We start from the raw sequence: 23,438 nt of genomic DNA, 5'->3' as shown, positions 1-23,438 counted from the left end.
TCATGCAATTAGTACACCCTACCCTATCTCCTACCTGACTTCAGACTAACACAGCTAACCACCTCTCCCACAGTGTACAATGAATTTCATTAATCACATATGTGCAGTAATTGCTAGCTGTTAACAGACAAACGTTCCACTTCTCAGATCAGATTGTGTGTCAATGCAGCAATCACAACCTCTGCATTATCCATTACATAAGCGTCTTATATACAAATTGGTTTAAAAGTCTCTTTGATTGACACTGCAAAGTATTTGGAGTTGTTGAATTAACCCCCACACACAAACCCCTTAACCAGTAACAACAGATGCTAGTATTTAAATTTTGTATCTCTGCCCAGCTTCCAATTTCAACTAGACTAAACACAATAACTAAGCACAGGGTTGCATAAAGAAATCGTGCTGCAAGTACAATATGTATAAAAGCCTTTAATAGACCTATCCTGTAGCAACATACCTGTGCTAACAAACAAAATGCACTTAGTTTTCTGGGGTCTTCAGAAAATTCTGTACCTGAGATGAAGCATGTTAAACATCTCAAGTGTTTTACACAATGTGAGCACTACAAGCTATGGAAAGCATGACATTCTTCAGAAGTGAGGATATTACTTACAATAGTTTATTATGAAAAGTTAAAAAAGAAGCAAAATCTACTGTGCAACTAGAATTTAAATGACTCTACTAAATTAAAAAAATCTGCAATATGATAAAATAATCTGCAATAAAAACATTTTCCCATTTAAATTACAGACATTTTGTTTGTTTGTCTTTTGGCATCCATCTCAACATTTCAAGACACATCAAAATCAAATTAAATACTTGAATTGCTACAAAAATAACGAATGAAATCAATCAATTTAGTTTCCTACCATCTTACACAATATCATTAGGAAATTCTATTGAGAGACACTTGTAAGATTTTAACAAAAACAACACAGAATTCCCAGGGCAATTTTCATGCAAATCCATGTAGGTCCCTTTGTCTTTTTTTTTTAAATCAATGCATGAAGCAAATCAATGCATGAAGCAAAATACTTATTTCGAAACAAAACTTAAAAAGATAACAACAACAACTTGCTGGTTAACCTGAAATGAAATGTGTTTTGTGAGGAGAGGAAAGAGGGAAACTGTTCACAAATTAAGAAATCAGTTATTCACACAGCTTTGTTTTATAGATTGACAAATACCTGAAAGTAACCTATTCCTGGAATACTGTATATAAAATACAAAGAAGCCAAAAGTGAGAAAAGTGAAGGGAGGAAATGAAATAGAGGAAATACAAAACAGAGTAATTCTTTAGTGGTTCCCACCCTGAAAAAGTGTGCATTTATAATTTTCTACTGTGTGCAGAAGTTTTTCCATTGAAAAAAGATGAATATTTTTTCCATAATCCCCTCAACGAAATTAAGACTGGCCTCAGTGGTAAGAAAATCATAGAATTCTGTTCCAGAGATGAAAAAGCATATGTCAGCTGGATGTTCTGTGGGAAGGGTTTGCAGAGATGCTGAGTGGATCAAAAGGAGCAGAAAGCTCTAAACTGTGACACTACTACTCATACATATCACAGAACTGTCATACAAATAAAGAAACTGGTCTACATTTACAAAACTACCTCCCCCGACTCACTAACCAGTCCTTAAACTGAAAGACAGAATGCAGCTGTATGAACCAACACAACAAATTTTAGGTTCCTTACAAATACTGGCATGAACTACTTTTCCACTGTGGGAGTTCTAGACTTAGCACCAATCTGAAGACATTATTCTAAAACATGAAATCAGATGGGAATAAATATATTCTGTGGGGTTTAATTTAGATTTCAAAGAAGAAAAAAAATCAAAAGAAAGCAAAAATGCTCTTACATGTGGTAGTCCAGTTCCACAGTGTGAGGTGGTTCAGTATGGTGCACTGGAGTAAAGTATACAAAAAACAAAACCGTGCCCATTTGTTGAGTAGGGAGTCAAAAATAAAGAAAGGATCAGGATTCATTTAATTTTTTTTTTTTTTTTTTTACTATAATTCGTCTAAGAATTGATACTCTCAGTGGACTCTATAACATGACAACATTGATCCTTTACAGTACTCTTTTATTAGTGTATTTGCTCTTTCTCAATATGTGCAGTTGAGTTCTAAGATGACAGATTTGTAAATGTTTCTTTTCATTTTTAGTTTAACTGGACAATCTAAATAAAAACTCTTGAGTAAAAGCAAGAGGTGAAAGCAAAGCTACATTCAGCCCCATGTGTTTTGCATTAACAACCTTTTATCTTCAACTGAACCTGAAAAATCTAATATATTTAAAATTTCCATTTTCAAATACATCAATGAATATATAGTGAACGGATGGAATCATGAGGAGGCAAGGGAAACTTATCTTCCAATTGAACATTCTGACATCTTTAGTCAAAATAATCTAAGTAGCTTGGGTAAAAGTCTTAGACTTGCTTTTAGAGATGCTTCCCCCTTTGCTTTTATTACACTGCTTGAAGATACAGGACTGCTAGGAATGTCTCATATGTTTCTGAACAGCCTTAAGAGCATGTGGTTGCTTAAACACTACGAAGTTGTATGTAAAAAATGCCGATTCTATTGCCTTTTCATAGTTTCATAGTTGCTAGGGGCTTTTGCCACATTATATCTTCAAAGTCCTGCACAAACTAAAACTAATTAATCCTTATCACAGCATTCTGCAGTTATTATTTGATATTAAGTGGTAGAAACAGAATGCTCACAAGGAAAATCCAAATTGGAGGGCATATACTTGCCTAAAGGTGTGTTTACAAGCCCATATCAACCTGGCTAGGGACAGACGTTACACACAAATTTGTTTAAATGATCAGAAACTGGTTTAAACCTGTAACAGAACAGATGTTCAGCGCACATAAGCCAGTTTCAAAATGGCTAAAAACCAGTTCAAGATAAACCTGGTTGAATGCAGTATCAGACTTAACTGATTTGGCTCAAGCTGGTTTATGTAATGTCTGTCCCATTGATGGTTTAAGATAAACCAGAGACCCCCAGCATCACAGCATGCTGTCTGGGCTGGGTGGGGCTCTCTGCTCCACAGCAGGGCTCCCCGCCCCTCCCCTCTGCTGCCTGGCTGCAGCTCAAGAGACTGCAGGTTGCTCCCCACTTCCTCCTCCCCACTCCCTGCCAAGCAGGAAATCCCCCCTCTCCTCTGCCTTGCCCTGTCTGTATATTAGCTAGCAGACTACATGTTGGCTACAGTTCTTGGCTGAATCAACAGGCAGAATCAAGAGGTAGCTGGTAATGTCCCTCTGTTTTTTTCTTAATGGGGTGATAAACACTGAGTTACGGGGTGATAAACAGTGTTATCAATTCCCTGCTGGGCTAATCAAAGTGTCCTGCTGGAGTCTGGCCATGCCCCCCTCAGCTCAGTCCTATGGAAAGAAGGGAAGGCTGCTGTAGTGCACCCCGCCTTCTAGCCTGAGCCACTGCAGGCATGTGCCTGCATTTCTGGGATGGCTGTCTGGTTACAAAACTGATTTAGCCTAGCTAGGTTAGACTGACCTGCAAGAACTGAATCGATTCAGGCTCAGGCTTTTTGAATGTCTATCCCTAGCCCTTGAGTTCTGCAAAATGGGATTGTGAAATTTTCAATGGATCTTGCATCAATTGATGTATTTGGGCTGTATCTATGATAAATTCATTGTATCACAGAGTGAGATACCATGGAGTTAGGCTTCTACATTAACTACTCCATACAAGAAGGCCAGCCACTGTTACTCCCAATAACAGTCCAGGCCACTCATCACAGAGGAACAGCAATAGTATGAATAGAATTTATCAGGAAGATTCACTTAACCAAGGTTTATGCAACTGACAAAATGCTTATGCTGATCTTAAAAAGTATTTTTCTTAATCAGTGGCTCAGCTTTGTGGATAATTGTGTAGATTTCAATTTAGATTTGGTAGATCATACTTGGTGCACAAATACTGTAGTGTCTACATTTTAGGCAGAAAGTAGTAGTTGCGTGTATTTATTGATCTATATTGCACATCATATTTTTGGGAAGTTGAGAATAAGAAGCATATTTCTGAAAGAATGTGTCAAAAACTCCACTGGAAATTCTTCGAATCATCAGAAATTTAAAAGATGTATCTCCATACTGTACAGTATGGAGGTCTTTGTCACAACTCAGAGACAAACCTGTTTTATGTATAAAACAAGGATTCAATCTCTATTACATGAGGAAAATATAACACATTCCCCAACTTACAAAACCATTCTGTTTCTTTGGCCATAGAATTTATGTTCTGAGAGTTTATAAAGTCCACTAAATGGCTTGAGAACTTAATATGAAGTATCCTGAAATATCCAATTTTTGATTAACACCTAATGTCAGTCCATTTTTGTTCTGAATCATTTTAATTAAGGAACAGATTGTTCAAACTTTACACATAGTTTAAACTCACTGGTATACTGTGCATAGGTTACACTGGAAAAAAATAAATTGCTAGTAAGCTAATGTAATAGAGAGAACTAGGCCCTTGCTTTCCCAGGGAACCCTGTTATTCCCCTCCCCCTTTCCCCCACTACATGCAGAAGGATTTCTGCTGTACAAGGCACCTCAAGTGTGGGATATGGCCCTCCATTCCAAATCCCTAACTTCCAAATGCAGAAAGTAAATAGGAAAGTAAACAGACATTATAAATGTGGGAAACTCCAAATTAAGATAAAATATAGAACTATTAACTAATACGCAAACAAACATAAGTGTGCCCTACAGTGATGCCATGCAATAAGCATATAAGTAGACATACGTTATTTTGATATTTGGCATCCCAAAATAGATTTTACAGGATTTTAGAAACAGATGAGCTTTTTCATGATTTTTCCTTTACAGTGATGCTACAAGCCACGGGTAAGACTGTTTGTGTTCCCAAACTGTGGGTTTCCATGTTGAAATAGGTTTATACCATGTTACATAAAAACATTTTATTAGATTTATATGCTGCTTCTCCCAACAGGTTCAGGGCAGCTTATAGTAAGAGACAAACAACATACAAAGGCCAATGGATAACATATTTAATAAAACCTGCTTCAACAGTGCTCCAGCCTAGCTTGGCTTGATAAACTCCTGCCAAATAGGAATGTCTTACAGCATTTCTGGAGGATGTAGTGGGCCAAAGCGGGAGGGTGTTCCAAAGCTGATGGGTCACTACAAAGTAACAACCTTGCCATGAGCTTTGTTAAGTCAACTTGGTGTCCTGATGGTACTAGTAGGTTGGCCCAGCTGACCTTAGGGATAGCTATGGGGCATAAGGGAGAAGGCAGTCCCTTATATATAAAAAATACTAATACTCTTGCCCTGTAATCTGCTTCCAAAAGTAGCAAATATTGGAAGCTATAGAGAAGTGGTGCTTGACCTTTCATCCCCACAGGCCAGATGAGTGGTGTGGGTCAGTCTATGGGCCTGCCTTCCAGCCCCATATGTACCAAAGTGGGTCTGTTGCATGCACTGGATCAGGACCAATGCCCCAGCCTTAGCCCCAGCCCCATACACCCTGGATCAGGCCCACTGTCCCAGACTCAGTCCCACATGTGCCAGCCAGATCCTGTGCACAGAGCCATCTATAAGCCTTTGAAATTTGATAGGGGGGCCATAGTGACAGTGTTAATTGCCACTGACCCCCCCCACTGCCAATTTTTCAGACCCTTGAAGAGCCCTGCAGACTGGATCACACAGCAAGCTAGGTCTGGCCCACGGGCCAGGGGTTGAGCCCCTGGTTCACAGATGGTTCACAACCCCAATTGAAAATCACTGGGCATATCTACACATGCAATAAATGCAAAGCAATAAACTTTGGTGCGTATCTCATGGGAGTTTAAGGCTCCCAAGTGCCATGTTTGAATATGCATCTGCGATTGTAGCATATTGATCTGGGTCAGAGCAGCCCTGGCTGGCAGGAGGCCTGGGGGGTCAGCCTGGGGCTGCTCTGACCCAGATCAAATCAACATGCTGTGGAGGTCTGGCTGGAGCATAAGGGTGCTCCAGTGCAGAGCTAGCCATCAGGCAGCCCCCACATTGAAGCACCCTTGTGCTCCAGCCAGCCCTGTCAGCTTCTACATGTGTCTGGGTGCACACTAAAGCACTCTGCTCTGGAAAAGTACTTGCAAATAATAAATTTGGTGGAGCTTATTAGTTTACTGCAGCTTAATAGGTCCGCACGTGTAGATGCTGAGATATTTACTGCAGAACTAATTAGTCAGCTCCATAGTAAACATCTCATGTAGAGGTGCCCACTGAGTTAGAATCTAGTGAATGCCAGGTAAGGGCAGTGAAGGCAGGCTCCTACCCTGCTGTGCCTTGTTTTTTCCACTGTCTTCCCTTTCTCCATCCCCAGTCTGCACCTGAGCACTACAATTGGGATCATTCCTCTTGGGTCTCATACGCTGGTGACTGGAGTCACCTACATTTGTAGCCCCTCGCTCTGGCCCTGAACTTGTAGAAGAAGCAAAAGGAGTGGGGGAGTGAACTTTGCTGTAATGTGTAGCTCTGATGCCCGATGTTCGCCTATCTGCTCACTCACCCATGGCAGAGTGTGCTGCCTGGGGGTAGCCAGCAAAGAGGCTGCCACAGGTGGGGGAGCGGATAGCAGCAGGAGTTCCCAGAGAAGCAGTTGCAGCTGTGGTTTGTCTGCAGGATGCAGGATCCTGGTAGGTTTGAGGCATTAGCTGGGTAGAAGAGAGTGATCACCTCCTTGCACACAGGCCAGCCACCATATCACCCTTAAAAGGAGCTTGCAGCACCTGAGGAAGCTGCAGCACTGCAGCTGAGAATCACTGACTAAACCTTTTAGTCACTAATATTCTACAAATAATTATACTTAATTATTTAAAGTGACATAATACCTAACATATGCTGGGTACTTTACAGATATACTTAAAGAACGCAGTTCCTCCCCCGAGAAGCTTATAATCTAAAGAGGCAAAACCTAGAAAATTGAACACTGAAGCCAAAACTTAAAGTTGAATACTGAAGACAAATAAAAGAGGAGAGTGGCTTTAGGGACTAGCTCAGGGCGAGTATTCCAGATGGTGAATGATTCATGAAAGATGACAGAAACACTTATGGGAAACATAAAAAGGAGCATTATTGGCATTGATGAAGTGTCAGAGGCAAAATTTTTAGTTTCCTTTTTCATAAGTACCTTGGTCCATATGACATTCATATCAAGTGCCCCTCATCCATTTTGACCTCCATCACTTCATAATCACTTTCTATATGATATAGGGAAAATAATCTTATATTGGCAAGGGAGCAAACAACATTACCTCTATTATTAAGAAGTCCATGTCAGAATGGCAGGAGGCTTTGAGTGAAGTCCCTCAGAGGTCTGTCCTCAGCCTGGTGCTTTTCAATTTCGTTTATTAACTATTTAGATGCTGGTGTAGAAAGCTTCTTGAGAAAGTTTGTGGACAACACAAAACTGAGAGGGGCTGTGACCATGTTAGAGGATGCAACCACAGTTCAGAAGGATCTCAACAGATTGGAAAGTTGGGCTAGATTTAACAGCATGACATTCAGTGGAGAGAAATGTGAGATGTTATACCTCGGCAGGAATAATTAAAAACACAAATACACAATGGATGACACATACTTGGATGGCATCTCAATGGAAAAGGACTTGGGAATCTTGGTAAACCACAGACTGTATACGAGTCTGCAGTGGGATACATCAGTACAAAAGACAAATGTGGTTTTGGAATGCATAAATAGAAGCATTAGGTGCAAGACATGGGAGGGGATAGTGCCTATCTAGTAGGGCTGTGCGAAGCTTCGGGTGCTGATTCGATCCAAATCTGAACTGAATCATGGGACCAATAAAAAGGTCCAAAGAGATTCAAAGCTCCCCAAATCTTTGGAAAAGATTTGGAGAGCTTTGATGATTTGGGCAGTCTCCAACCACTGCAGCAGGGAGCTGCAGCAAGACTCCATGCTGGTAAGTGGGCAGCAGGGGAGGGGAGGCTGAAGGGGGAGAGGGGACTGTGGGGGGACCCCTGCCCGCTCCTTCCCCTGCCTACTCCCCCAGCCTCCCCATAGCTGCCCTGCCTGCTCCAGCTCCCAGCAAGTCGGGGCTTTTTTTCCAAAGAGCTGGGAGCTGGGGTGGGTGGGGCAGCCATTGCCCAGCTGGGAGAGAAGGCAGGGGATGGGCCTGGGTGATTCAGAGATTCAACAGCAGCTGAATCTCTGAATCAGATTTGTCTGAATCAATTCAGGACAGTGATTTGAATCACTGAATCGAATCACTGTCCCCCAAATTGGACAAATCTGAATCTGAAGCGAATACTAGCTACTCTGCACAGGCCTACTACCTACTCATCACTGGTTAGACCTCATCTGAAGCACTGTGTGCAGTTCTGGGTTCCACAGTTTAAAAAGGATGTGGAGAAGTTACAGAGGGGCCAGAGCAGGCAGCAAAGATGATCAAGAGTTCAGAAGGCAAGTCATATGAGGAGAGCCTGAAGGAGCTAGGCATGTCCAGCTTGCAGAAAAGATGCTTAAGAGAGGATATGATAGCAGTCTCCAAATACTTGAAGAGTTGCCATAAAGAAGAGACAAAACATTCTCTCTCTCTTGCTGCAAAGAAAAGAGCAAGGACCAGTGGCTTGACGTTGCAGCAAAGTAAATTTGGACTGGATATCTGGAAAAACTTCTTCATTGTGAGAATAGTGAGGCAGTGGAATAGACTGCCTAGGGAAGTTGTGGACTCTCCATCACTGGAGGTGTTCAAGAAGAGGTTGGACAGCCATTGGTCAGGGATGAACTGTGTGTAGCTATGCCTATTTTCTACCATGGACATTTCCCATGATTCTGGGCTTTAGTTGCTGTTCTTGCCTCACGCCTCCTCCATCCTTTACCTGGGACCTCTTGACCTGTTATTTAAAATGTTGTATATTGACATAATTTTATAGAAGTAGACCATTGGCTACCATGGTTCCCCTGCTTTACCCATGGCAGGTTAAGGTGTTAGGTTTATATGGCGTCAGGATTGAAGGTCATCTTATGCAGAGTTTAGATTATGGTTGTATGGGATAATTTGGAGGAGGATGATCCTGCCTCAGGCAGGGCTTTAGATTAGATGACTTCGGGAGGTTTCTTCCAGCCTTACTTATCGTTGACTCATTTTTATTTATTCACTATATTTTATTTTTATAAATGCTGCCAACCTCCAGGCTTCAAAAATTCTAAGTCATTCTGTGATCAATCATGGTAAATTGAAAAATATGAGATTTAAAAAAAATAAATGTGGAGGACATTTTATTTCTGGCGTTTGAGTCCTTAGAGCTCACATTTTTAAGCAAGTAAGAAAGCAGAAATGAAGATCAGGTCAATACCTCTACTCCATCTTGGTTACTATTAGGGTCCCTTACTCAGGGTTGCTCAGGGAACTTGCCAGGCCATCTCTCACCTACATAATTTTCAGATTGTGGACAGACTAGCCTAGAAAACCCCAGTGCCCTAAGAAAACAAAACAGTTGCAATCATCTGGTGCAACTCCTTGAACTAAGGTAACTCTATCAAACCCAAGAAAATCTACCCCAGTTTCAACCCAGGGTGTTTTTTTCATAGAGCAAGGTAATTTCTTCCTCTGACAGTATCTGTTGCAAGTTGGTGCTTCAAAGCTTAAAGGCTTGTGCATTGAGTTTCTCTGTCTTGGAGTAACACTGGCCATGTGCAGACATTCCTGAGACATGATCTATGATCATGCATGTGATCATAGTTTCAGTCCCAGTTGTGCACAGCTTTGCTAGTGCCAGAAGCCATTCTGAGAACATTGAATAAAGTGGGGTGAGGGAAGTGTGGGCAGGTCCATGGGGAGTGTTCATGGGATTCGATGGGGGGTGGCAAGTCATCTGCCTCAGGATAGAGAGAAGTGAGGGGGCTAACAATAGCCTGGTTGGGGTGGGGGGGATGGTGGATAGGAAAAGTGCAGACCTAGAGCTAGGGAAAGCAGCTGCTGCCTAAATCTACATCAGTGCACCTGTCAAGTCAGGGGTGACTGGTGCCTCCTGAGTCTGGGGTGGGGCACAATTTGCGGGTGGGCCAAAAGTCCCATATCCACTCCTATACTTTCGTGTCGCGACTTAGTGCTCCCTTGCCAACGTGCTGCCAGTCCGTGTAGCAAAAACACTGCCCTGTTCTGGGTGGTGCTGAGTCGAGGGCCAATCTCAGGAGCGGGGGGGTGTCCCCCACTCCTCCCCTAGCAGTTGCCTGTCTCAGGTGAACTAAATTAGATCAGGCTGGGCATTTTTTTGCCTGATCTAACCTCCCTGAACGTATGTACAGATTGGCACTTAGATTGACTTAACCCTAGTTAGATCAACCTAAGTGTAACATCTGCACATACCCTCTGTTTGTATAGCCATGGCCTCACCTTCCATCAAATTCAGGTTAATGAAACATGCCACAAGGTGAATCCACACATGTCCTTTACTGTGGAGTTGACTCTACATGTGCACCGGTATTAGGGTGCAGTAAATTAACTCTGGTGTAAGACAGTACTGTAGGGGACAGTACTATCTTATGGTGGAGTCATTACGTGCACTGAAATGAATGTGTAGAAGGGTGACAGGGGCTGGCTCGGGCATGAGGGTGCTACAGTCCGGGGGCTATCTGCCGCCTAGCTCTGCACTGTACCACCCTTGTGCCCCAGTCAGCCCCTCTGCTGTCCTCCGCTGTCACCCAGAGCCCGGGGCTGACTCCCTGTGTCCTCTGCCAGCATGGGATGCTCCACCCTAGTTTAAAGTGCTGCAGTCCCAGGTACATGTGTAAACACTGCACCCAGGAGCAGTTTTCTCTGGCATGGGCTGTGCCAGAGTTTAGCACATTACATTACTTGCATGTGTAGATGCATCCACAGTGACTCAGCATAATGAACTTAATAGTTTCCTAGCAGTACTAATCCTTGTTAATACATTGAATATTTAAGGTAAAACTATTAACATGTTACATTTCCCCTTTTTGACACTATTTCAGTTTGCAATCTACCATATTTGTTTCAATTTAACCACCATACAGTCCCAATCTACCCAATTCAAAATTCAAAGCTGCTATATGCCACCATATATCTTGTGGATGCACCTCTTTCTACAGTTTTAAGGCGTTTTCCTGAACAGCAAAACAGGAAAATAGATATCAAACTGTTTCCATTAAGTGCATTTATGCTTTTATGTCTACTCTTCGGCCTGTCATTTTCTGTCAGTCTCTGAATTATTCATGTAAGTCATCTTCACTAATACGTATGGCAAATATAATTCTCATTATTTTATTTAGGATCAACATTTTCACTTGCATATTAAAAGAGAGAAAAAAGTTAACGCAGCTGCGACACTTGGTTTTGACCGATGGCATATTAAGACAAAAGGGAGACAGACACAGAGACTAGAAAACAATCCACTGTTTGCAGTTTGGTACAGTGAACAGTGAAATCCTGTGAACCCATGGTACTGTTTCATTAATTTTATTATGTATCACTGAGGTGAACAATTGATCCATAAATGAAAGCAGCAAAATATATCCTATATTTCACAGGCAGTAAATTCAAATTAAGTTTAATCTGGTAACTGTCTCTGGAAATAGCTTGTAAAAAGCAAGCAATACATATTATGTAATCTAGATGAATTTAAATATCAGCCAACACATACCTAAAATCATTTCTGTCCTTCATCCCATCACCGCTGCAACTGTTATTTTTAAAACCCTTTGGCTCAAGCAACACACTGTTTCTCCTGTGCTTGTTTTAATCCATTTTAATGCAGAAATTATTTAAAACATTACTTTGTATGTTTTTCATACGACTAAAACCACATTGTTATATCAGTTTGACTGTGGTAATGCCTTCACTACTACTTTTGTTTGTAAGCTGTCTCACAGTCAGAGACATTGTCAGACCTGGGGACTACTCCTCTGCCAACTGAAGTGAGAACTTTGTTTTGATGTATGGAAATACAGTTTTAAAAAGTCAAGGTCTGCTGGCAGTTTCTCTGTAAGCTGCTACAGCAGCTGTGATAGAGGTCATGAATATTACATAAGGACTGTCCATGCATTCAAGCCAGCATTGCTAAGCCAAATTCCCATAGCAACACTCACATAGATTTACTCATCACTAAGAGATGCATCAGCTCAGCTGTGAGTGCTATAATACTAGTATTATTTTTCTAGATGTTATTACTTGATCTCTTCCTTTAAAGATCAGGGTTTTTTTTACTGATAACCCTGATAAAATATTTACTGCTATTTTCCAACAAAAATCATCTACTGTCTCTTAAAACAAACTAATATTAAACTAGCACTGAGCAACTCTGACATTCTGAACTCTGGTTAACCACTCTTCCTATTATTCAAAGATCAGCAACATCCCTAGACAGCTTCTGTGATGCTTTTCCTATGGAAGGGAAACTTTACCAGCAGATCCTACAAGGACAGCAAGTTTTGGGTGGGAGAGAAAAGTCTGGCATCCCCCGTATGTTAGGTAACAGCAGAAAGAGTGGTTTAGGAGCTTAGGTCAGGTATCTTTTAACATTAATTATATTTCTCTAACACTTGATAACCCTTCTTACTTTTCTCATTGACTGAACCTCTGGTCCATAGGAACTGGCTGTTTCTTTGTGCGCCTTGGTAAGACCTCATTACCACACTAATCTCTTCTTCATAAGAAAGTGAATCTCATTTATCTGAATCCTAGATTCCTTTGTAAAACTAAATAAACAGACAAAGCTGAATGGAAAGAAAAAAAGAGAAAGTAGGAGAGGAGAAAGATGGAACATAGAGCTAATGAGAAAAAAGAAACAGAAAAATGGAAAAGAGAGAAAAACCAAGTAAGTGAGAAGGAGAGCTAGCACAGAGGGGAAAAAATAAAAAAGATTATATGCCTGGAGACATCTTAGACCTGAATTTGAATAAGACAGAAAACACAAAAGTGAAGAAAAATAGATCTTGATGATCCAAGATCTGGTATATAACACAAAGAAAGAAAGAATGAAGAGAAGCGATGAAAGAATGAAGACAAATATATAAAGACGGCACAATATGTTAATATATTAATTAATAAGATCACTGTATTTTGCCATATGTATGATAAATACACAAAAGTTAAGAGACACACGTGAAATTCAACAGTGTGCACACATCTGTAACATAACCTCACGTCTCTTAGTTAAAAGAGCATATGGTGGGATCTGAACCTCAGTTAGTTTATTACTTTGCCACTGCCTGCCAGAAGCAACCTTATTCCTCACCATGGACTTCTAAATCCTGGCTGATCCAATATTAGTAAGTATAAGTGAGACCAATGAAATAATCTGAAAAAACCTGATCTCTGTACAGATTTTTCACATTCACACACCATGTGGGGAACAATCCTGCATCAAGGGGTAATTACTTGGAGATCTGATGTCTTATTTCTAGGTTTGTAGGTACACTTGAATTATGGGACCAAATCCTCCCCCAACAAAAATCTTACTGCTAACTTTAACTCCAAGATCCTTCATTATTTACTGGCAATTCATGTCAATGAGCTTATATAACAAATGCAAAGTCTAGTACAGATCTGTTTGCAAGACACCTTGGTTCTTCCAAAACATGCAAATCAGTTTATAGTGTCTTCAGTGGCAAATTCTTACTTCAGTTTTTTTTTAATTCTTTTTTTAATAAGAATATTTTGCAAAGATGGCTGAAAAATCCACACAAGATCACATACTGCATTTCTAAAAACTTACTGACTGAAACAAACTTTTAAAAAAGGAACATATTTATGCCCCCGGTATCTGAAGAAGTGCCTTACCTTTGCCTTTTCCAGCTGTGCCTGGGCCTGTCGCTCTGCCTCTCTCCGCACTGCCTCCCTGTCTTCCTCCAGAGATACATCTGAATCGGATGGACGGCTGGTGTAGGAGTCCGCCGAACCCTGAACAGGAAAAGGAGAAATAATATTACAAGGCGTTGCAGTGTTTGCAATAAAAATGAGAAGGGTTCCTCTGGCTTGCCTTTGAGCATACTTCGGTAGAAATCCTTTACAAGAAAAAGGATTGTACACAAGTGAGAAGCAGGCAGAAAGATATTGAGCAAGTTACTATTTTGCTTTGGAGATCCTCCAAAAGGGCAGGTGGCTCTTTGGTGCTTTATTTCCTGCCATATCCCCCCATTCTGATGAGAATGCTTTTTAGTAAGCACAGCTAGTTTCTGTGTAAGAGTTACAGGACTGGTGTAGTGCAGAGCTGAAGGACATACCAGTTTCAAGGATAGATCCATAAAAATCAAAACCTTTAACAAGAGCATTTTATTACTAGTAAGCAAACATATTCCATAGAAAAATTCAGACTCCATATTTACAATTACCGTTACACAATATCACAGCAGACAGCTTTCATCCATGCCCTCCATTTTTATTTCAGGGCACCTTTTCACCTGACACATTCTCCCCATCAGAAATGAACATGGCTCAAATCCATTTCAGCCCTTCAGGAAAAACACGTAAATGACCACAAATCAAGTTCCAACTGAAATAGGTCTCCACTCCACACATGTCCAAGCCCTGTTGCAATTAAACTAGTCACAATACCGAAACAGTTCTGTAAATAATGACAGCTCTGATTTTTCTCTCTCTCTCCTTGCAGTCAGAAAAAAAAAAGGGGTTCTCATAATTCAGTCAGAAAGAAAGCAATTTTCTTCCCTTCACTGTAACATACATATATATGTATATATATGCCAACAATGAAAACATAGGGCTTACACAGATATCAGAATTCTTCAGCCGTCCTCCTTTGGCTCTTTTCAGAAGCCTGATCCAGGTGGCCTTCATTAGCCAGACAGCTCAGTTATTGTCCGCAGCTGCAGCGCCCGGCACTGGCTCTCATAAAACATGTGCACACTGAGCACTGCAGAATCACAGCTCCTTTCCTATCCATAGTCTGCTGCAAGCTCCTTCCTTCTCGTCTCTCTGCCTTTCACTCTTTCAGTCTCCCTGTTATGAAGTATTCTAATGATTAAATTTTCCCATGCCAGTGGGGAAAAAAGGCTCTCATAATAAAAAATAAATAAACCAGACTTCAGGTATTTTGTAAGAGACGGTTCAACTCATTAAATTGAGGAGACTGAGCACAGGAAAATGTCTGTGTTGGATTTTTTTTGGCTGTTAAAAATAGTGCTTATATAGAAGAACCTTTTAAAATCCTGTGCAAAATGTATTCAGTGACATTTGCAAGTGCAAAGTTCATTTCATCTCTTCCTAGATTGGATGGGGGTGGGGTAACCGGCTCTTTACATCACTGGGCATGCTCCATATGTACAGCCTTTTACGCAGATGCTCACATCACACTGTGTTGTTGGTTTGTGTCAAATTGCCATTTTACATTTCAAGGGTAAACAGCTGGAAAATAGAAAGGTCCCTGCAAATCTGGAATAGCTGGGAAACTGTCTTATTTTTGTCATAAATCTGTCACAAACTACATTGCTCCTCATCCCTAAATTTAAAATGCTGATCCAGAATCAGATCTCAGTTGCACTGTAAATCCAGAACAAAGTCAATTAACTCCATTTACTGTGGTGTGGAAGGTATTGACCAATTAATCATTATAAATATATATAATTTTTGATAGGAGGTATAGGTAGATAAGAGAAGCAGTTAATAACTGCAACACATACACAAAACATTCAAAGGGAGCTAAAAACATTAAAAAACACTAAACTTTACTTCTGCTTTTGTAGCCAGTCACAACCTATATCATTTCCCAAAATGACACTTGAATGACATCTCTCTGTATATTTAATTAGGACATTCATGACACACATTTATAGGCAGCTAAGCAAAATCTAAGTCTTAAAGGAAATTTCACTCTAGCTGACTTTGAAGTGCCTGCCTTTGATACAAATTCAGAGCTACATGAAAAATGCAAGATAATAGGAGATTCCAGCTGAGAGCCACAGTCACAAAGAAACATGGAATTATAAGTTAGAATTTCTTACTAAGTTAGATCTGTATGTCTGGGAAGGACCAGTTCTCTTCTCATTTATGTTTGTAAATAAGGAGTAACTCCACTGGAGTCAGCAGAATACCCTGATTTATGCTGGTGCAATTCAGCAGAAGTTGACCCATTAAAGGAGAATTTCTTAACTTTTGTTTTTTCCCCCCTAGAACCCATACCAGTTACAATTTTGAATTCTAATAAAGCAGTCTTTGAACTGACAAGAAAACAACTCCCCAAGGAATAGTTTGTTTACCATAAATGCAAATACATGTATTAGGTTGCTTAATTCTTGTCCTTCGCAATAGGAAAATAAAAGGCAAAGTCAAAATGTCTAGTACAGGACTGTCTAACCATGCTGTATCCAGGGGCCACAGGAGGCACTGGTGTGCAGCCCATGGGACCACACATGGCTAAGATGGCACCCTGCAGCCCCTCGACTGTGCATATCCCTCTTCCACACACACAAGCTCCCCCAGTGGTATGTGGCCCTTCAGCCCCCTGCCAGTATTATGCACCCTCCCACCACGGGATCTGCTGCCAGCATTCAAACCCCTAGCCTCCACTCCCTGCATGAGATCTGCCAATGCACAATAGCCTCCACCCTCTGCTGGCAGCATGTGGCCCCACTATCCCATGAGCTGCTCAAGAGATGTATGCGCCCCCAACCCCTGCCCTGCCATGAATCAGAGGGAGTGGTGGCTGCCAGGACCGACGGACTATATGTCATCCATGGGCTGTTAGTTGGAGAGTCTTGGCCTAGTGAGTTAAGTAAAACAAACAGAATAGCAACTATAAAAGGCAATAAAAGAACATTTCTATTCTGAATATCTCAAATAGTCTTGTGTACAGCAAAGTACCAGAGGCACTACACCATCTCAAAACACTTTTCTAAATTAGATTTTTTCTTTAAAATACCCATTCTAGCTACTACTACTACAGCATAAACACTGCCTAAATATCTGCTATGATCTTTGCTTACCATGAAAAAGTCACAAGGCTGGGAAATGCAATCCTCAGGCCACACTAATGAGACTGCCTTTTCAGCTGGGTTGTAGCTATTAAAATTGTATGTAGACTTCCAAATTTCTCCTTTTGGGCCAATAAGTCCATGTGAAGTGCTGGCCATGTCCTGACTCTCTATACTTTGGAAACATTAAAATGATCCAGTTTAATTTGTATTGTAAATCACACAAAGCTAGCTGATATTACATGTATTTTGCTAGTGATAAGTATAAAGTGATGTCATTTGCTGTGAACAGGATGCAGGGCAGGATTTGAATCTCTAAAAAACAATTGCTTTGCTTCCCGCACATAGAATAAAAGGATCTGAGGATAAGGGACAGGAAACAGCGGGTTATACATTTATTCAGACTATTCTCATTCATGAGGAGAGTGGATTATCTTTGGCATCAAGCAGTTTGGGGAGCCAGGTATAACTGCTAGCACCTCTGGCATGCCTCTACTCAGGTTGTAGTCTGGTTCTGTTAGTTTTCATTTCATTCACCTGAAGGATGGAAAAGCTTTAGTACTAGATGTTATACTAGTCCCTTTGGTTGCTCTGATATTATTGCTAGCATCATTATTATGATATTATTGCTAGGTATCAGGCAGTTTGTACAGCCAACTATTCTACTTTTTCACATGCTAGCTAGGTTGAAAAAAAAAGATTCCCTTGTCTTCCTTAGTGTTTGAAGTATTTCATCTTGAAATGACTATTGCTGAATCTTTTTTTTAGCTTTGCAGTACATATAGGTATAAACTGTTTGATTAGATAACTGCTTGCCTTTAGGTCTCTCTATCCTATTTTCCTCTGGGTAAAATAGCTGGCATTATATGTTTCTTTTTGAGCCATTTAACATTTTTTGGTAAAAAAGTTGGGGTTTGAGGCACAGGTCTTTTACAATAATACAAAACTGACTTCCTGGACCTATTTTTGCCAATTTTCCACCAGATTTTCATAAAATGGGGATGTTATATCAACTATTAATGATGCAAGTTCACTCATGAACTGCTGATACCATGTGCTATTTGCTCATTATAGTATTCATAGAAAGCTTTTTCAGCCATTCTCTTTGTTTGTGATCCCATGACATTTTTCAAATTATAACACCATCATTTTGTGACTTAAAACTACAATTAATACATTCATTTAATAAACTGCAGAAACAATTTTACATCTACTTTGCATTTTTTTCAATCGCCTTTAATGAAAAAAAAATTGTAAAGCTATTTTTCAAATCTATAAGACAGCCATGATTAAGCTATCTTCAAAATAACTTGGATATCAATCGACTTTCTTTTAAAACGAGATTATATTTGTGGTTTAACCTCACAGAGACCCTATCCATACAAATTGTATGTTCTCTACAAATTGTATATTATATTTGCATATCTGGCTTTTAAGCATGCAGGCTGTGTAGTAGAGAAAATTATTTAGGAGTGGTTATAGTCATTACCATATTGTTTGCAGGACATATCCTGAAGTCCTTACAATATATACTTTGAAAGAGACATATGAAATACTCTTTATGCATCTCTTCCTTTCCTGTACTCTCCTCTTCAATTTGATGCCATTAGCTCAAATAGCTTTCTTAACTTCTGAGCAACTTTCAAAACATCCTATTATTAAAAAAGACCCCAAACAAATTTCCTGATACATGAATTTCTATATTTATGTTATTGTAGTTCAGCACTGAATGAAGAAATAAAAAGTAAGGTGCTATTCTTTAATGAATAATGAAGACTGTGTAACTACTCACAAAGAGACAATTGCATCTATTCATTATAAAGTGCCATTCTTGTAGTATGCTTCCTTGTTACCTCATCTTTTTCATTATTTTATTCTAAAAAGCATTAGAATCAAAAGGATGCTTCTATTCAAGTCTTCAGTTGCCTGACTCTTTGAATAAGAAAAGATAAGAACTCAAAATATTAACCAGAGAAGTAGCTGTTTTCAATATTTTAATAAAATGATTCCCAACTACTTCATGGATATTGATAACTGCTACTCTAATCTTGTTCAAAGTGTCAGAGGTGTATCAAGACACAACAAGATGTTTCAATAACTACAAATTAGCAGCTCACCTTCATCATTTTAAAAATGAAATAAACTCAGGATATCAACCAATCCGTAATATATTTCATACTATATTATGGCTAAATACTGTGTGACATGTCATGTTATCACACTGATATTCTATCATATCATACATGCTTTCATTTCACTGGGAAGTTCAAGAACATTTGTATCTATTCTGATGTGGGCAAGAAAATACATTTAAAATGTTGAAACATCTCACCAACTAGGTATATTGAGTTTTGACCATCTCTAATTACATATGCCAGGATTCAGTGCTGGCCAATAAAATTAAAATGAAACACTGCAGCACATAAGCCATACAATTTTTTTTTTACTAAATGTGAATAATAATGCCACTATTTATTACATGGAAATAAGAGACTTCTAAAGGGCCACTGAAAATAAACTGCCAATAAGCACCACAATTTGTGAAAAAGACTGGAAAACAAACATGCAAACTCTGTATCTATGCAGTTTTCTTCCTGACATCAAGCGATGTAACTGCTTTGAATAACTACTGAAAGAATACCTCAGTTGCTGTTGCTTTATGAGATTACAGTATTATGAAATTAAACATCTTGTTTTTATTAAAACTCAGGTAATCAGGGATCAACATGATTGGCCATAAATTCTATACTACCATTTTGGTTTGAATTTGTAAAGTGAGATGAAGTGACTACAAATGAGAGAGAAAAAAATATTCATTAAACAGTTATTCATTAAACATTGTTTCTTCCTTGGGTAACGATCATGGATGTTATATACCTTGGCAACTACCAAATCTACTTATCATACTCTCTAAGTTTCTTGACAGTGACCTTGTGTAGCTTGGCCATTCACCCACCACACACACACACACTGGAAGGCTGAAAACCTGAGTTTTCCCATAATGACTATATAAGAAATTTAAACAAGTCCTATGCGGTCAATGGACTCCATATCTATAGGAAGGAAGGAATGGAAGGAAGAGAAGGAAGGCAGAGAAGGAAGAAAAGAAAGGAAGGTCTCTTAAAGCTAATTGCTTTCTACTTTGATTTCTCCATCCATAAATTGCCAGAAGATCAAGGTTTTAAACAGGTGGTAAGTTTAGGGCAGAGATGTTCATAGAGGGAATGCAGGGATGAAGTCAGGAAAGGAAAAGCATAATTGGAGTTGCAGCTAGCAAGGGATGTGAAGGGTAGTAAGAAAGGTTTCTACAAGTATGCTGGTAGCAAGAGTAGGAGAAAAGCTAGATGTGAACAAGTCCATGGGGCTGGATGAAATGAACCCAAGGGTGCTCTGGGAGTTGGGTGATGTTACTGCAGAGCCATTGGCCATCATTTGAAAAATCATGGCAATCAGGAGGGGTCCCAGATGATGGGGAAAAGGGCAAACACAGTTCCCATATTTAAGAAAGTGAAAGAGGAGGATCCAGGGAACTACAGACTAGTCAGCCTCACCTCAGTCCCTGGAAATATCATGAAGCAGGCCCTCAAAGAATCCATTTTCAAGCACTTGGAGGAGGAAAAGGTGATTAGGAACAGTTGGCATGGATTCACCAGGGACAAGTCATGCCTGACCACCCTGATTGCCTTCTATGATGAGGTGACTGGCTCTGTGGATGTGGTCTAAGACCAGTGGATGTGGTGTACCTTGATTTTAGCAAGGCTTTTGATATGGTCTCCCACAGCACTCTCAAAGGTAAGCTTACGAAGTATGGGCTGTATGAATGGACTTTAAGGTGGATAGAAAACTGGGTGGAGCATCAGGCTTAGAGAGTAGTAAACAATCACTTGATGTCTCCTTGGCAGCTGGTATTAAGTGGAGTGCCTAGGGGTCAGTCCTGGGGCAGGTTTTATTCAATGTCTTTATCAATGACCTGGAAGATGGCACAGAGTGTACCCTCAGCAGGTTTGCAGATGCCACCTAGCTGGGGGGGGGAGTAGTAGATATGCTGGAGGGTAGGACTAGGATTCAGAGTGACCTAGACAAATGGGAGGACTGGACTAAGAGAAATCTCATGAGGTTCAACAAGGGCCAAGTGCAAAGTCCTGCACTTAGGATAGAATAATCCCATGCACCAGTACAGGCTGGGGGCTGACTGGCTGGGGAGCAGCTCTGCAGAAAAAGTTCTAGGGGTTACAGTGGACAATGAGCTGAATGAGTGCAGTATGCCCTTGTCGCCAAGAAGGCTAATGGCATACTGGGCTGCATTGGTAGGAGTGTTGCCAGAAGGTCAAGGGAAGTGATTATTCCCCTCTATTCAGCACTGCTGAGGTCACATCTAGAGTACTGTGTTCAGTTTTGGGCCCCCCACTACAGAAAGGATCTGGACAAATTGGAGAGAGTCCAGCTGAGGGCAACAAAAATGGTGAGGGTGCTGAGGGATATGATTTCTGAGGAAAGACTGGGGGAACTGGGCTATAGAAGAAGACTGAGGGGGATTTAATAGCTTCCTTCCCCTGCCTGAAGGGTAGTTTGAAAGAGGATGGAGCCAGACAGTTCTCAGTGATGGCAGGTGACAGAACAAGGAGCAAGGGTCTCAAGTTGCAGCAAGGGAAGTTTAGGTTAGATATTAGGAAGAATTTTCTCACTAGGAGGGTAGTAAAACACTGGAACAAATTGCACAGAGAGGTTGTGGAATCTCCATCCTTGGAGACTTTCAATACACAGCTAGACAAGACTTTGGCTGGGATGATCTAGTTGGGGCTGCTCCTGCTTTGAGCAGGTAGTTGGACCTCCTGAGGTCCCATCCAACCCTAACTTTCTATGGTTCTATGACTCCATAAATATAAATGAAGATAACTGGGGAGCTTTGCATACTTTGACTCAGAGCTTTTCCAAGTCTTGAAATATGGTATCATAGAACGTATAGAAATCTAGAGCATAAGAGAAGGAATTGGAAAGGACTCTTTAGGTCACTGAATTCTATGCCCTGCATTCAATGGCAACAACATCATACAATTGTGCTGGCATTATTGGAATAAAAGTAGGTGTTAAGCTTGCATTCTGATAGTAAGTTGAATAGGAAAATAAGACAACGTACAGGCAGTCACAACATAATTGGTTCCTGAAAACCATGTCTTAAGTCGAAATGTCATAAGTCAGAACCTATTTTCCCACAGGAATAATGTTATAAAAGGGAGATTGGTCCCTTTATGATGCTCAGCACAGCTACATCCAGCTAGTAAGTCCCTTGTGGTGGGAAAGAGGGGAGGGAAGGGGTGTGGGGCAGAGGGCAGATCAACGACCCTACACTGAGGGAGGGATTGTGGCTGGGGCTGGGGCTGGGACTGGGACAGGGACTGAGGCAAGCGCAGCCCAGTCAGGGAAGGGGGTGCAGGGAAGGGGTGGGGCGGCTGCCACGGCTGTGCCCCACTGGTCCGGGAGCTGCTCATCTGGTGGCTCATCTGGCAGCTTTTGCCGTTGCTCCTGCCGCTGGTCCAGGATGGCATGGGGGGCAGGCATGTTGCCCTGGATCTGTGCGGGGTGGGTGGGGCTGGAGCTACGACACACTGTGTTCCAGGTGGGCAGCGGAAGGTGCTGGGAGTAGGGACTATGCCCTTCCACCACTTGCCCAGCCAGGGCAGGGTGGACACTGAACGGAACCACTGCATTGCCTTTGGATAAGCGGAACACAGGAGTAGGAGCCACCCCAGCCTCCCCACACCTCCCAGATGAGCCATGGCTTTGTCCTGCACCCCCTTTGCCCTGGCTGGATGAGCAGGGGCAGTGGCAGGGCATGGGGAGGGGTGTGTGCTCCAAGATTGGGGTGCAGCAGACAGTGGAGCGAGGGCTATAGGAGGGCCATTACCCCCCCCCCATAACCCCTGCTGCCTGCCTGGAGCACAGCCCAATGCAACCCTGACCCCACCTGCCCCACCCTGATATGGGGACACATGCCCCCCCAGGTCCTGCCACTGTTGCCACTCACCCAACCAGGGTAGGGGGGCATGGGATGAAGCCACAGCTTGTCTGGGAGGTGCTGGGAGGCTGGGGCAGCTCCCGCCACTGCGTGCCACTTGTCCAGAGGCAGCACAGCAGCTCTGTCCAGCACTCACCCTGCCCTGGTTGGGCAAGTGGTGGGGGGGCATAGCCCCCACTCCCAGTGCCTTCTGCCACCTGCCCAGAGTGCTGCCTGGTGAAGTTCCAGCCCCACCCACTCCACGCAGATTTGGGGGCACACGTCCCCGCTTACTCTCCCAGACTGTCACTGGAAGCAGAGTGAGAGCTACTGGATGAGCTGCGAGAAAAGCAGCTCCTGTGCAGATGTTAGACATCACATAGTGGTGGAACGCTCTCCTCCCCGTGCCCCCCTTCCCCAGCTGGGCAATGCTTACTCCAGCCCCTATCCCAGGCCCAGCCTCAATTCTTCCTTTGCTGCAGGGG

General features: G+C 41.5%; 1 protein-coding gene across 3 annotated transcripts in view; it reads right to left on the bottom strand.

Annotated features, from left to right (window-relative positions):
- Positions 1-23,438, bottom strand: part of CACNB2 (calcium voltage-gated channel auxiliary subunit beta 2) — a 419,711-nt gene that overhangs the window by 121,905 nt on the left and 274,368 nt on the right. For 2 of the 3 annotated variants that reach the window (XM_090047239.1, XM_090047241.1), the window contains one exon: positions 13,813-13,932. In XM_090047239.1, the coding sequence (XP_089903365.1) occupies positions 13,813-13,932 (120 nt within the window). Of the gene's footprint in view, positions 1-13,812; positions 13,933-14,757; positions 15,134-23,438 lie in introns of those variants that run through there. The other variant, XM_090047240.1, reaches the window with a different exon arrangement.

Source organism: Crocodylus siamensis, chromosome 5 (genome assembly GCF_052110815.1).
Source record: "Crocodylus siamensis isolate JL-2025a chromosome 5, ASM5211081v1, whole genome shotgun sequence".
Classification (NCBI taxonomy): domain Eukaryota; kingdom Metazoa; phylum Chordata; order Crocodylia; family Crocodylidae; genus Crocodylus; species Crocodylus siamensis.
This window is presented reverse-complemented; position numbering and strand designations above follow the sequence as displayed.